Source organism: Salvia hispanica, chromosome 1 (assembly GCF_029641045.1).
Source record: "Salvia hispanica isolate PSC_SH4W2 chromosome 1, Shi_PSC_v1, whole genome shotgun sequence".
In the NCBI taxonomy this organism is placed as follows: domain Eukaryota; kingdom Viridiplantae; phylum Streptophyta; class Magnoliopsida; order Lamiales; family Lamiaceae; genus Salvia; species Salvia hispanica.
This window is the reverse complement of record NC_142692.1, coordinates 17,077,275-17,093,627: the sequence shown is the minus strand read 5'-3', so window position 1 is coordinate 17,093,627 and position 16,353 is coordinate 17,077,275. Positions and strand designations below refer to the sequence as shown.

The 16,353-nt window shown below is 36.5% G+C and overlaps 1 protein-coding gene across 3 annotated transcripts; it reads right to left on the bottom strand.

Moving 5' to 3' along the window:
• Nucleotides 1–1,161: 1,161 nt before the first annotated feature.
• On the bottom strand, nucleotides 1,162–10,177 carry LOC125221922 (sphingoid long-chain bases kinase 1-like). Of its 3 annotated transcripts, none has more exons than XM_089062521.1 (10): nucleotides 10,019–10,177; nucleotides 8,056–8,589; nucleotides 7,614–7,970; nucleotides 6,371–6,464; nucleotides 6,244–6,281; nucleotides 5,519–5,665; nucleotides 4,771–4,870; nucleotides 2,285–3,207; nucleotides 1,600–1,763; nucleotides 1,162–1,407 (listed from the first exon to the last, which is right to left on the bottom strand). In XM_089062521.1, the coding sequence occupies exons 2-9, from the start codon at nucleotides 8,548–8,550 to the stop codon at nucleotides 1,614–1,616; spliced, it is 2,304 nt and encodes a 767-aa protein (XP_088918647.1). In that variant the 5' UTR covers nucleotides 8,551–8,589; nucleotides 10,019–10,177; the 3' UTR covers nucleotides 1,162–1,407; nucleotides 1,600–1,613. The 3 variants fall into 3 exon arrangements, with proteins under 3 accessions (XP_088918647.1, XP_047980218.1, XP_047980219.1); XM_048124261.2 differs by adding an exon at nucleotides 9,136–9,211 and having other exon boundaries at nucleotides 1,162–1,763; nucleotides 10,019–10,176; XM_048124262.2 differs by having other exon boundaries at nucleotides 1,162–1,763.
• Nucleotides 10,178–16,353: the final 6,176 nt, after the last annotated feature.

The following is a 16,353-nucleotide window of genomic DNA, read 5'->3' as shown; positions in this document are numbered from 1 at the left end:
TAAATTGACACTAGTTCAGTTGGTACAAAGCTGACATTAGTGCAATGTCTTCTTATTCACTCCAATCATGTGGAGTGTTTGAAGCATTCATGTTAGTCTGAAATTGGTTAGAACTTGAAAAATCATCCAAGCTAGTGTTATAATCTTGCGAATGATTGAAATTTGAGTTGAATAGGAATTTTGAGATTATTCTCATCATCCTTCATGATGAACAATAAAGGAGGCTACAAAATAAGAAATTATATCAAGAAGAAGGATTATATAATGAGAAAATTGATTTCATTTATACAAAACTATAGCAAATGTGATCTCTATTTATAGAGGATGAAATTTATGAATTTTGATATAATTTTTATAATTTTTTAATAATATATACTCTCTTCGTCCCATAGAAATAGGCTATTTGAGATCGGCACGGGTTTTAATGTATAATTGGTAAAGTAAGAGAGAAGAAGAAAAAATATAATTGGTAAAGTAAGAGAGAACGAGAAAAAGTAGTTGAAATTTTGAAGTGGATTGTGGAGCCCATAAATGATAAAGGGAAAAGAAGGAGAAAAAGGTTTTCATAAATGGATATAGACTATTTCTATGGAACAGACGAAAAAAGAAATATGACATATTTCTATGGTACGGAAGGAGTATAAATTTTTAAAAAAATTATCAACCAATGTGATTGTGACATTTGAGAAGAATCATGAAATGAGTCGATAGACCATGCAGTCAGTGATTGCATACCCACCCGACCACGATCGAAGAGAGAGAGACCACTTGTTTCACTTTTAGAATTAGTGAATGATGTGGAGGTCGGTCATTCCCAACTGATATCTAGTCTTAGTGACTAAGCCACCATTAGTGAATGATGTGGAGGTCCGTCTCACTCAAGATATTCACCTTTTATTTTTAGTTTTGTCTCACTTAAGATGTCCATTTTTTATATTTAAAAATAAATCTCTCTCTCTCGCTCTCCTTATTAAATTATTCAATTATATTTTTCTCTCTACTTACTCTGTCTGTCTAATAACTCTTTCTAAAATCTCATGTCACTCAAGAATGTGGACATCTTAAGTGAGAGTGAAGGAATAGTTATTTGTTTATTTAAAACTTCAAAATCAAGCATTTTCTTCTCATTAAAACTTGGGAAACAAAATTTATACTTGCAACTTCGACTAAATTTGGCAGTTCATCAAAATGGAAATGTCAAATATGATATAATACAAATATCACAGGTCCTAAACACATCTATACAGCACAAGGCATTTAAGAAAAAAAAAATAGGAAAGAAAAATACACACAAGATCAACTCTGGAGTGTGAATCAATTTGATGTACAATACATGAGATAAAATGATCAAGGGCTACATTCGGTAGGACACATTAGCTTCGCGGGCATATGCATGTCTCCGGTCAACTGGACAAGGATTCACACGACGCGATATAGTGAGAGTTAATTTATAAAGAATGGAGCATCGACAAAAATCTACAACGACCTCAAACTCTGTCAAATGAAAAAACAAGCGGGCACCAAGACAAACGAAGCCTCTCAAGCATCGCCTTTTCACCTCTTCACTTCTGCACCACTAGGTAAGAGGATTTTCCATACCTTGACAATGCGGATCAAAGGATACGAGACGATGGATTGCCAACGAGCCTGCATTGTTCTGGAAGTAGCGAGCAGAGCACCTGCCCGTTGACTGGAAACAGCTCACCATCAATGCCACATCCATTGTGTGTGTGCTTCCCAGGTTTAATTTTAACGGACTTCACCTGCATATAGCAGAATCCAGGTCAACTCAATCATAGCAAAGCAGTACCTGCTGCACTCGTTCAAGTAAGTTTCACAAACCATTTTATTAATGGTTATTGTAAAATTATAGCCGGAACATCGACCCTATGGCAGCTTATTAGAGTGAACTTAAAAATATGACAAATATAGCTTGTCAAAATATCCGGACAAGTTGCCCAAAATATAGGCATCAAAACCAATGATATACCTATGAACAAGTTGCCCAAAAATTGTAAACGGACTGTTAAGTGAACAAAGAAGATAAGTACATGTTATATTTGTATAATATTTAAGTTTGGGCTAAAAAGTCTCAATGTGGTGAAGTTAAAGCCATAATTAAAGAATGATCCTTATTCTAAGAACCCCCTAGCACGCAAGAGAGACATATACTTAATAATCTTTCTAGTTTTTAGCATGTAAATTCATTTTTTTTTTCAGTTTGTTTCATTGCATCTATCATGTGGGGATACGTGGTTGTGCAACTATTGAGATGCTTCTTTACCTTAATATATTCGACATATGGCAAGGAAAGGTGACTGCCCATCTGCAGACGCAAAAAGAATCTCAGCAGCTTAAATCGTCCGCCTCCACGAACCAGTAAAAGGTCCAAGGTATTGTCATCATGCTCGGCCTTGGGCGCCACAACCTGCGCACTCTGGACGGATTTACACGAATGATTGCAAACAAGGACAGCTAGATATTGACCTTTAGCAACCACCCAATTCTCTTCCAGATTGGGGGTGATTTCCTTTTTCTCCACAGCTTCGCTGCCCTCAGGCGGCCCTGGCAATTCAATAGGTTGTTCGTCCCAGTTAGGCTCCGAATCCCATCGAGGCTCAGCATCCCAAATTGGACCAGGGTCTGACAATGTCGAAGAGATATCTTCTTTATCATACGTCGCATTGCCCCAGGAACTTCTAGTGGGATTACTTATGGTAATTGTACCAGCCCAGCCTTTATCCGTCCTCAACTTGGATCTCGTCCTCGGCCAGTTTGGAGTAACAGAATGTGGCGGCTGAGGGTGAATGACTTCTGGCTCGGCTGTTGCGTTGCTTCTACCAGCTGAGAGTCGTTTCGACTTTGGATCTATTGCTCGCACATAGTCTGATGGCTCAGTGGTACTGCAGGTCATGTCAAAATCATTTCCAGACATTCGGCTTGGGGTCATTATTGAATCGATACTTGATAAGCTGGAGGCCCGAGGAAGACCTTCCTTTCCTGATTTACGCATGATATCAGTGTAGAGCTCTGACATGTCAACGATTTCATGGCCATCCGAAGCTTTTCCATCTCCAGAGACAATTCGTGCTGGAAGATATTCCACTTCATAATTGTACTTGGGCAAGCAGAAAAATTTGAGAAAACCAGCAACAAAATAGCGCAAAGGGCCGAACCGCTTCTGGAATTTCTCGGAGAACTCCAATACTACAGCAAGTACAGAAAAGACGGGACTCAAAATTAAGATGGGTCAGTTAAAGAACTGGGATAAAGGAAACAAAATGCGTTTAAAGATCATCAGAAAGTCATTCCAATTTTTAGAAAAGAAGGAAATAACAAATAAATAATAAGAGTAAAAACGAAACATAAATAATCATAAACTTAGCAACTTTACTGGGGGGGGGGGGGACTTGGATTTCATGCACTTCAGAATTTCTAATTAATATTATAAACAGAAAACAAGGCTTCTAGGACTACTATTAAAGCAAAAACTTTCTCAGGAATGGTGAGAGGGATACAATATAATTGAATCAAATATGGTAAGGCAGGAAAGCCCAACAAAAGGCAGATAAATGCTCCTTTCATCAGTTCTCAATTAGACATAGTGATCGGAATTCTAGAACAATGATTTAACTTGAGGTTCTTGGATGAAGTTAAGAACTATTTCGAAGATTACCCTGTGATGTAATGTAACTAACAAGAGTAACTAGACATAAGTATAAGAATCCATGTAAACTTCCCCAAACTAAGTACTGTACCAGATAATGAACTGTTCAGCCAAATGTCACAACCAAACAAGACCTTGAAAATTTTAATCGGAGTCTTATCTTCAGTAGCAGAGAGTCTAACAACACCAAGAGATAATGCAACGAAACAATGTGAAGCTGATATAGAACAGCCTCTCCCTACCCCCTCAACTTTCTTCTTTTCACTCGTCTATTATTTCCTCTCCGTTTTCTCAAATTAAAACCACGCGGAGCAAATATACAATTTTCAGTTCAATCACAATTCTCTTGCATTAATATCCAATCACTCAACCATCAGATACAGAGTCATTTGGCTTACCTACAACAATCTCAAACTACATTCAATTTAAGAAGACCTAAAAATGATACCGCAGGCGAAACATGGTAGCTGACTGAATACGTTTTCAATACAACAAAAAAAGGAAGCAAGGACCAGGGTTTAAATTTGTGTATAATATAAATCTGCCACATCATAAGTCCAATCCAATACTCCCTCCGTCCCATTCAAGATGACCACCTTTCCTTTATAGTTTGTCCCACTCGAGATGTCAAATTTCTATATTTGGAAATAAATATCTTTCTCCTCTCTCTTTATTAAAACAATTCAATCACTTTTTCCACTTTACTTTATCACACTCAACTACTCTATATAAATTCCCGTGCCATTTTGAATGGGACGGAGGGAGTATATTTCAAGAAATTTTCTGGAATATCATGCTTGGGACCCAGGGGGGGGGCATTGTTCTAGAAAGTTTCCGTTTAGACTTCTGTATATCCAGGATCAAGCACTAAAAACTACGTAAGAGAACAATCAGACTCAACTAATGTAAAGTAGGTAAGAAAGCATCAATCACTCTATAGAATTATAGACAACGACAACCTTCAACCATTGTCTTTAAAAAATGGATATTACTGTTGTTAAATGTTGCAAATAAAATAGAAAAGGAGGGAAAAAAACATTCATGTTAGAGAAATCATGGCAATTCTTAAAATGAGGACGAATTAAGTAGAACTGCTAAATTACCATCACTAATAAAACCAAAGTATGTAACAGTCATCCCAAAGTGAATAGCTCCAGTATGGATCCACTTCACAGCAAAAACATCAGTTGCAGTAAGACCGCCCTGAAATCCACCAGAAAAAAAACTTAGAGATATGAACCTTGCTGACTATAGAAATGCTACAGAATGATACAAAGACATCCACATTAACTCAGCATTAAAAATTGTCAACATTTTACATATGAAAATAGTTTGGATCTCGCTAAGAACGCAAAGGAAAAGTCGTTCAGTAATTCAAGTTTTGAGGACTAGAAAGAAGGGATTACAGGGAAGTGTATTTCTATGCAATAGACATTCTTTCTAATGATGATGCTATCATGCATCATATTGTACTTTTATAGGTGGAGTCGACCACACAATAGTTTTGAATTAGGACATTTTGTCTAGTAACCGACATATATATTCCCTCCGTCCCACCAAAATATGAAACATTTGCTTTTCGACACTAGATTTTATATAGTGTTGTTTTTTGAGTTAAGTGGAGAGAGAATAAAGTAAGAGAGAAAAGGAAGAGACGACGTTGTTTCCATTTTAGGAAATGTGTCCTCTTTAATGGGACAACCCAAAAAGGAAAACATTTCATTTTTCATGGGCCAGAGAGAGTATGAAATAACACTTCTATTGCAATGGAAATAATGAAATGAAGACTCTCCCTACTTCGGTACTTCAGAAAAGAGCAAAATAATGTAAGGGGTCCGAAAAAATAACAACCTTAACAATTGTAATTGCTGCAGATATGGGATCTCTGGCTCCAAGTATCGTCCAAACTAAAGAATTATCAGACCCAGCAGGTATGATTCCAATTGGGATTGAAATTGCTTCTTTCTGGTTCTCTCTACTAAGTAATCCATTCAAAACCTGCACCATGGAGATGCCCATCAGTCACATATACTAAGAAAGAACATGCAAAACAAAATATACACCCAAACTCCAGAACATGTCGGAAAGGAGAATTAACCAGTATCACATTGGACCACATGACCTAAAATCTCTGACACCATACGAGTAAACCAATGGTAAAACACAAAGCTAATGAATTTGCAAAAAAAATGTACAAGAAAAATGTAACAGTAACGAACACATTCATATATGCTGAAAAACACCAACTGAAATGCATGAAAACCTACAACCATTATTAATACATGACCGAATTATGGCTGTTCCGCAAACTATCGTTTCTTAAATATCACCAGACAGGTCTAGAAAATTGCACGCTCCAACTTGTGTGTCAACTTAAAAATTGTTTTAGAACTTTTTTTGTATTTACATCAAGGAAGAAAGTGTTTATTTCACAAGTGCACCAATGACATCAACCCAAATTTCAAAAAAGTCCAATAATAAATACTTTGAAGCAATGACACAACAGGATCGCTTCATAAGAGAGTTATCCTTGTCCGAGGAGTACAAACGGACAAGAAGTAAGTGATTGTGTAAACCTCATTTATGATTCCGTCTCCTCCTACGCATATAATACCTACAGGGAGTAAAAGTTAAGATGACAATAGTACAGACGAGTATAATTGCAGTACGTAACTGTTAACATAAAACAAAAGCAAGATGTACCATCAGGACATGTAGTGAAATCAACACTGGCTGCAAGCTTTCTAGCATGACCTGCCGATGTTGTTTTGACAACCTCTAACTCAAATCCCGCAAGCTGCATTTTAGCCCATCAGAAGAAAAAGGCAGTTATATGAGATATGGAAAAAGTGAAGATATGGCAGCTAGCCAAGTAGCTAAGAGAAAAGTAAACAGGTATCAGCAGTTGACCACACAACATATTTAACCTTAAAATTCATCTCCACAGCTTTTTAAAACAGTGTTTCCTGGAACCTCTAATCCACCTCGGTTAAAATGCCGGAGATGATAAAATGGACTTGAGCACGGTGGTATGCAAACCCGTTTTACAGGATGCATGTCGGAGCATCCTGGTATAGACTACTGCATGGGTGGAAAGTGGAAACAGCTTTCCAGGCAAGAAAACTTCCTTACGCTCCGCTAAATTCACTCAATTAAACTACCAAATTGCTATCTATTTCTTTTCCAAGAAGAACCGATCATCATATTTGAAAAAAACTTCTCAAGATTATCAGAAAGGAGATCTCCATGTATGAAGCATGAAAAAGAGGAAAGTTAAGAAACTAAATAGGAAATAAGGGGAGAAGAAATGGTCCATGAGCTGAATTTATATTATTTAGGTGCGTGAGCCTTGACTGTTTATAAAATGTGCCATGAGCTAATTGTATCCTGTTGGAAAACTCAGCAACCTGCTGCCAGATGCCCCTTGAACAACTATGTCTATGAATCTATGACCAAATATACGGTGTTGTTGAGCACAACCAAGCTGAACATGGCAAAGATTATTTTGGTTCCTTTATTATCAAGCCATGTGAGCTTATCCAGCTTTGATCGAGCTTAAACAAGCTTTTAATATATATATTGTATACAGTAGTAGATTATTTACAAAGCAGGATAAATATTCAAAAGAATCTATGGCTTTCTTCTAATAAATATGTTTAGTTATATATTGGTCATAAGTGCAAGTATACAAAATACCTTTAAGTATCCAATTAGTACATCTACAGTTACGAAATTCACGAGCCAACAAACCAAATATTCCCAAACTTGTGACTGGTTAGTTTGTTTGATCAAATCTCACTGGATGATCTCAGGTGAGCTTTCATGAATCGACAACTGAATTGCTCACAAGTAACTTGGCTGATTTTGTACGCTACTAAAAGCTATGTTCAAAGTACAACAAAAACAAAATAAAATAAGAAGCGGAAAGCACCATAAACAAACTTACTTTAAATATAGGTTCTACCAATGTATTGAAAACTTTGCTTGAACGGCCATGACCAGAACGAGGGTTTAAAATGACAAGCATTTTGGGTGGACTTTTACATCTAATATATGACTCGGGTGGAAACTCATTGAAAATTGAATCCAAATTCTGCTTCTTAGAAGCCATAGGGTGAGGCAAGCAATTCACATAGCATTTCTGATCTGCAAAGGCATTGACCCACTGGATTGCATCCTCAGGGGTGGAAGCAAAAAATCGGAAGTCCTTCCGACTTCTCCCACTTTTCATCAAAAAGCATGAACCCTTTCTAAGTGGATATGAATGGACAGTAAAATGTCTGAGCCCCACACAGTAGGACAACTGCCAAATTTAAGAAGAAATCAGGAACAAGAAACTGAATTAAAATTTAATCAGGAAAGAATTAGCTAAGATACAAAGGAATTACCGAAATCACATCATCCAGATGCAACATCTTAGAACCCCAAATCAGTGCCTTGCTTGTCAGTTTAGCATTAACTGCGTCTGAGTTGGAATTCTCCAAAGTTTGTAGCTCATAGTCCTTACTGGATTTAGTTTTGTCGAGGGAAAGTTTACCAGTGAACAGTTCATATCCAAGTAAATCAGATTTCTCATCTCCAACATCAATCCTGTGTTCTGTCCTCTTAGCCCCATTTGGATCATCATTGCCGACACTGAGTTCTCCACATTTTGTGGTCTTCCCTCTACTATTACGTTTTTCTGGAAAGACAATAGGTGATGTTTGTCGTGCCGTTGAAACTTGAGAACAAAGGCCGAGACGATGAAGTGACTGCTGAGTCGTCAGTCGCAAAGAACTATGCTTGGACAGACTCCCACTATTCTGCATATCGGCTCTCAAGCACAAAGAGATGGACAATAAAGAAAAAGGACATCTACTAATACAGAAGCTCCATGGTCGCATATAATCTAGAGTCCAATTAGGGATTGGCTGTAACCCAGCCTGCATTATTAAGCAGAAAATTTTCATTACCATCCAAACAAAATGAAAACTTTACAAGAAACCCATCTTAATTCAACAATTCCAAATTAAAAAATTAATAGCGACAGTGGATAAACATTTCCTGGTTATTCTAGCATAGCTGAATTACCTAGTCATACAATCTAGTGATTTAGTTGTTTAATTGTTTGTATATGCAACACATTAGCAACCACAAAATAATGTAAACATTTAAGACTGTGAAAATGATAAGTTATTAAGGATTAAAAGTCAAAAACAGCCTTGATTCTATCGTCATACTAAGATACGGCCATAAAGCATGACAAATAATTAGATTCATTACAGAAGAAATAACAGGATTTCAGTATAAATGAAGATGGGGATATCTCTATAAAAACAGTAGTAGAGCCATAATATGATACTTCAGACCGAACAAGATATTAGAAATATAATGGCAAGGTAATTTAATGTTTTAAGATCCCTTCAGATTCTTCGATTATCTTTGACTAAGGTTAAAGATATTGCATAATTCACAAGCACAAATCTCACCAGATAAGTTGAAGTATCAGAATAGATGCATTCAAAAATATAAACCTCAGAAAAGGAAGTCTTTGAGGAAAAATATCTGAAAGAAATGCAAAGAGATTAATAACGGGTGCAACAAAATAACAGCACTTGAAACAGATGAATTTAGTCTGAAAATGCGTTGATGATTTAGGAAAAACAGTACTAAAAAGAATTATCATCATCAAAGATTCATCCAAAACAAAAGTATCGCTTTTATACAGCAACTCAAGAACCTGAGCTCCAATCAAGGTAAAACTAGGCCACGACTAGGTAGTACATACGGAAGAACAAAGATCTTCTTGTAACTACATGAAGATGCATAATGTGCGTAAGCTCAGACAAAGATGTCCCTCGGTGCACCAAAATCACCATAGAGCTACACAATTTAATCAACACTATAACCTCATAGAGCAATTGCAAATTCTAGCTACATGATTTAATCAACACCGTAGAGCAATTGCAAATTTTGACTTATCAAACAATTTCTGAGAATCAGAAGAAAATACACTGAACCCTATTGACTACAGAGAGCAACCGGAGCGAAAACAGGAGCTGTAAAGAAATATAGCTATCTTTTCCTAGCTGAGTACAGTATCGATCATTCCAATTTCCAGTCCCCAACGGTAAAACCTCAATTGGATCACCGAAAAACAGAAGCTAGTCAATTATTAAAAAAAAATCCCCAAACGCAATTGACATTGAACTTGTTTACATAACTGGACGATTAAATAAAGCCGAGATTAAAAAATCAAAACGAATTTAGCCCAATCCACCCCCAAAATTATTCGATCAAGCCTATAAGCGCAAAAAATAATAAATTCCAGTTGAAACCTTCCTGCGTTAAGAAAAAAAAAAAAAGACTTGCCTTTTGTTTTTAGAGAAAGGTCACGGATTTCCCCCGGCGGCAGGCGGCGGGGGCGGCGGAGATCGGTGGTGGTTTGAATAAAAAGGATGGAGATACGAGCAGAACCCAGAGACTGGTTTTCTTGTCTTATTTCAATTCTCCTGGATATTTTGCTGCAGATTTATTTGTTTTACAAATTTCTTTTTATCGAATTCGTATTGAATAGTCAATCTAATCAAAGGTTCAAAATCCGAAGTAGTCAAGCCAGAAAAGGTCAATAGCAAAATAAAATAAATTAAAGTTCTTGTCTATCTAATTTTAAAATTATATCATAATTTTGACCTTTTTTTAATTATGCCATAGTTTATAATTTAGAGTAATTATGATATTTTTTTGACATACGAATAAAACATTCGACTATTTAAACGACGTCATTAATACATTTAGTTAATTTGCCTTTAGTTTTTACGTATGCATGAATTACGTGGATAAGCAGCCATGATGAAATTTAGCTATGAGAAAATTGAGAAAATTGTCAAAGCTATAATATAATTAGTCATTTTTTAAATTGTGGAATAGACCAAAATTTAATCAAATTTCATAAAAATTTTTATCCATTTAATTTACCCAAAACCAGAAACCACCCACCGTCGTTTATTAAAACATAGTCGCAAAATTAATGAAGTTGATTTGAATAAAATGGCAAAATTTAGTCATGGTAAAATTCTGGCTAGCTGGAAAAGAACAAAATAAATTCACATTTTTTTTATGGTCAAGCATAATTTCTCCATTATATCGAGTTAGGTTGTAAAAATGAGATTACAAATTAGGATTTTTGTTACATTCGTCTCTGCATTTATGCATTCTTGTATTATAAATTATGTTAGTATTACTTTTTTAAACTAAGAGCATCCGCAATGGTGCTTAGGCCAGCAATAGGTCAGCCATTCTCTCCCCTGCTACGTCAGCAATACTAAAAAATTCACCTGCCACATCAGATTTAGGCCAGCCATAGGCCAGCCGCAATAAAAATAAAATATACTACATTTACGGAATTAAAATTACGATTAAATTACGGAATTAAATTTACGACACATATACGGGAAAATTCATTAATTGCATTTAAAAAAGTTACATAGATAAAAAAAAAATTACATAATAAAAAAAAAATCCGGGCTTCCACACACGAGCCACCACCCCACTCTACTCCTCACTAATTTATTAAAAAAATACATTAAAAAATGTTAGTATGCCTTGAATCTGTTATAGTTTGCCGCTAGCCGAACGGGGGTCTCAGCGAGTCAGGGGGTCAAGGGGGGCGACGCCCCCTTGCCATGGGGGTCCGGGGGCGCGGAGAGGCCCCCGGCCCGACGATATGACATGTTTCTGTTTTAGGTCTTAATTTTGTATTGGGCTAGTTGTTGTTGTCCATCGCTGGATGTTGCTCTTGTATAGAAATTTAAAGATAGAGAAAATCGCGTTTATATAGTTTTTCAAAAATTAAAAAAAAGAATTAAATTTTTTTAAAAAAAGAATTAAAAAAAAAAACAAAATTCGGCGCTGGCCGATCGGTTGGCGGCTAGCCGATCGGCCAGCGCTTCGGCCAGCCCACGCCGATCCGCTCGCCGAAATCGTCCTCGCCGATTGCAATGGTTCGGCTAGCCGATCGGCTAGCGCGACGAATCGGCTAGCCGGTCGCTAGCCGACCATTGCGGATGCTCTAATAGATTCAGTATTTGGGTAGGTCACAAATTTGCCCAATTTATAAAGTTGGTGTTGAAAATTGAATTATAAATGTTTAAAAATTAGGGATGTCAGTCAAGTCAATCTGCTCGGGTTCGGGTCAACTCGCTCGGTTGTCAGACTATTTCAGTGCGGTCTATTTGAATTGAAAATTTTCCGTGTTATAAATTTTCAACACTAACTCTTTAGGTTTCGGGCTAATTTATCGGGTTAATTGGACTCGAAAGTTTTAATAATAATTTTAACAAATACTCCATCCGTCCCCAAAGAATATGCACTTTGGGGCAAACACGAGTTTTAATGTAAAATTGGTAAAGTAAGAGAGGGGTAGAGAGAAAAAGTAATTAAAGTATTGTTAGTAGAGAATGAGTCTCACCTCATCAGAGAGAAAAGACTTTCCAAAATTAGAAAGTGCATATTCTTGTGGAACGTACTAAAAAGGAAAGAGTGCATATTCTTGTGGGACGGAGGGAGTAGTACTTATATCTTGGCATGTTTGGTAGGGGTGATAACTCATCTAGGGATGAAAATCTATAAACAAAAATGTAATTTTTGTTCATAGATTTCCATTCCTAGATGAGTTATCACCTCTACCGGACTTGTTGATGTTTATACTCCATTTGGTCCATAAAAATATGGGTAATTGATATGACACAAGAACTAAGATAAAATTGATAAAGTAACAGAGAGGAGGAGAATGGTAGTTAAAGTAGTACTAGTGGATAGTAGGACCCACATTATTAGTAGTGTTTAATGGTGATATAAGTTGTAAATAAGTTGATGAGTAAAGGCCAAAATTGGTCATGAACATATGGTCATTTTACCTTTTTGGACATAAACATTATCTTTTGGATTTTTTGGTCCTGAACATATGAAAATTTGATCATTTTGGTCCTCCGTCAACATTTTCGTTAAAAACTAACGGTCAACGGGTTTAATCCCGATTTTGGCCAAATTAAACTTTTAATTCTGATTTTTTTAATCCCTAATTAATTCTCTAATTATTTTTATAAATATTCTTTTAAAACCCCCTTATTTCTTCCAATCCCAGAAACGGCGAACCCGTCGACTCCTCCGCCCAGCTCCCGTCGCCCTCACATCGACGACTGCAGGAGACAGATTACTACTCCCTCCATCACCGTCAGTCAAACTCTCTCTCTCTCTCTTAACCTCTCCTCTTCACCCACAAGAACAAATCCTCAATTCTGTCGACACAACCGAGAAGACTCCAAACCCACCGATGCCGTCGCCAAATCCTCACCCCTCGCCAGAATCGCTCCAAGCTGCCGGTGCTACGTCACCACTGTTCCGTCACCCAATTTCAGCGAGAACCCCCAAATTGTGCACCCTAGGTTTCGCTACCTTCTTCCCCATTTCACTCTCCACCGCCGGTCAGCTCGCCGATGGGGGGGAGGGGGGTCTCGTCCGCCAAAACAGCCCCGTCTCGGCTGTCCGAATTCAGCCTCTGCTGCTGTACCGAGCAGTCTCCGTCACTGTCCACCACGGCGGAGATCGCCGTTGTTCGCTGCTCGCCGACGGGGTCAGGGACACCGCCGCTACTCCACACCAGAAACTGTCGCCACTGTTCGTGAACAGCCACCGGTGTTCTTCACCGCCTCCGAATTGGGGATTTGTTCTGTGTCGACAGAATTGGGGATTTGTTCTTGTGGGTGAAGAGGAGAGGTTAAGAGAGAGATAGTTTGACCGATGGTGATGGAGGGAGTAGTAATCTGCATCCGGTAGTCGTCGGTGTGAGGGCGACGAGAGCTGGGCGGAGGAGTAGTCAGGTTCGCCGTTTCTGGGATCGGAAGAAATAAGGGAATTTTAAAAGAATATTTATAAAAATAATTAGAGAATTAATTAGGGAGTAAAAATTCAGAATTAAAAGTTTTTTGGTCAAAATCGGGATTAAACCCGTTGACCATTAGTTTTTAACGGAAATGTTGACGGATGACCAAAATGATCAAATTTTCATATGTTCAGGACCAAAAAATCCAAAAGATAATGTTTAGGACTAAAAAGGTAAAATTGCCATAATGTTCAGGACCAATTTTGGCCTTTACTCTAAGTTGATGCATATGGGTAATAAATTAGGATAACTTTCCAAAAATGGAATGCACATATTTTTGTGGGACGGACGAAAATGGAAAGTGCACATATTTTTATGAGACGGAGGGTGTAATGTCTATAATAAATTGAGACACATATTTTAAATCAAAACAAATACTTCATGTGATCAGAATATAAATTTATTTCTTAAATAATGATTATACTAGCTTATAACATCATATTAATAAATGATACTTCTTACGTCCCATAGAAATGGCTGAATTTTCTTTGGTCTGTGCCAAAAATATAGTTCATATCTTTTTATGGGAAATTTTGAATACCTTTTTTTTACTTTATCATTTATGGCTTTTACCATGATACGACCATGGATGCCAAGGCTCAAGAGTCATTAGTACGCTATGAGCCGTGGACAGATTAGGGCCCCAAGAAGAAGGCAAAGTCATGCCAAGGAGCTAAGTTGCAGTTGGAGTTGGATTCAAACAGTAATCTGTCTATCGAGATGAAGTCCAAACGCTCTCCAAACAATACCATTGACTTCGTCATCAAAAGAGCTTCGCGTGAGTATCTTGTACGCCTCAATCGGAATTTAGTGGAAAGAGATATGACTGTTTTACAAAAGTCGTGCATTGAAAAGCGGCCGACTCCAGAGAGATCGCGCGCCCGGGCGAAATGAGGGGAGAAGAAACGCCCGTCGGGTGTTTGCATTGTTTTGGCCAATTACTCTATAGAGTTTGTACGGGTCAGACGAAATGAGGTGTGGGAAACGCCTGACCGGGCATTTTACACTGTTTTGGCAATTTTTTCTATTTTTAAGGCCTTTTCTTGGATTTTCAACTTCAATATAAGTACTAGTTTGTAAGACATTCAAATTAGCTAGTTGATGAATTATTGAATTGAAGACTCTTAATGAAATAATTTCTTCATTGAAAGTTGCTTGTTTAGTTCTTGGAGATCTATCAAGTATAGATATGCATGCATCTATAGCTTGTATATCCATGGAATAGTGGAGCCATTGGATAACTAAATTGATTCATAATTTTAAGTAGTAATAATAAAAAGTAAATTAATTATTAATTTGTAACACAACAATTATAATAACCTCCAAGATTGGGTACAAAATGACAAAATTGGTCTTATTAAGTTTTGTGTTTACGTATTTAGTTAGTCAAATATTTTATGCTAATCACAATACTTTGAATAACAATGCCGTTAATGCTGGGACTTAACTTAAATTTATGAGTCATTGTTAAATTTTAGCAAATATTAAATTATTATACAAATAGTTTTTAATTGAAAGTCCATTTTTAAATTAAATTAATTATATATAGTAGTACTTCATAACAAATGCTCATTTATATGCCGAGTGAATTGCAATCACGTTGCAAGGCCATTGGTAGCTAGACTAGAGGGGGCACGTGGCGGGACAATCCACTCCCAATTGCTAGATTTCGCGAGACTTGTCCTGCCACACCACCCACATCACATTTGTGATGAACCGATACCAAACGATCGGACTAATTGGGGGTTGCAATATCGGATATCCTTGTAACATAGTATACTACAAAACATGTTTGCGATAAAGGATACCCTATCATACAAAACATTTATGTAAAAATCACCCAACTAGGGCTGACAATTTTTTATACGACACGATAACACGACACGAACACGCACATTCAGGATTTGGGTCATTATTGGGTTGACCCAATAAGAACACGAAGATAACGAGTTGGGTCGGGTCGTGTTTGGGTCGCACGTTAAGAAAAAAAATAATTAATATTTATTAATTAAAAAATTATTAAACTTTAATTTTTAGTTATTTTTGTTGATTAAAAATATTATACTTTAATTTTAATTAATTAAAAAACTATTATACTTTAATTTTACTAATTAAAAATATTAATTAATTTTTTATAATTTTTAAGAAATATTATGCTTAGATTTTATTAAAAATTAATTTTTTTAATTATTTAATTTTATTATATAGATTTAATATTACTATCCTTTAATTTTATTATTTTGATTAAGAAAATAGTAATTGTTTTAATTCGGTAATTTTTTATTTTATCGTGTAATATCATGTTTAAATCGTATAATAACATCATGTTTTAGTTGTTATCGTGTCGTATCAAGCTAACTTACTATCATTAACAGAGAGTTAGGTTGACTTTTGTTCTGGGTACACGATAACACGCACGAACCCGACACGAACCCATTGGATTGGGACACGATAAGAACCCAATGATTTCAGGTTGGGATTGGGTTGAGACACGATTAGGTTGAGTCGATAATGGATTGACACGATAACGACCCAACCCGCACAATTTGACAGCCCTACACCCAACCCAAGTATCCATAAGACCATAAGCCACAAAATTAATTTGGACTCCAACATGGAATACCACTCGATTAATTCTAATTTGGAAATAGGAAAAAAAAAATCTAATTTGGAAATAGGAAAAAAAAAAAATCTAATTTGGAAATAAATTAAATAAGTAAATACGTTAAGAAATAAAAAGCACATGTTTACCCTTAAATTGGCC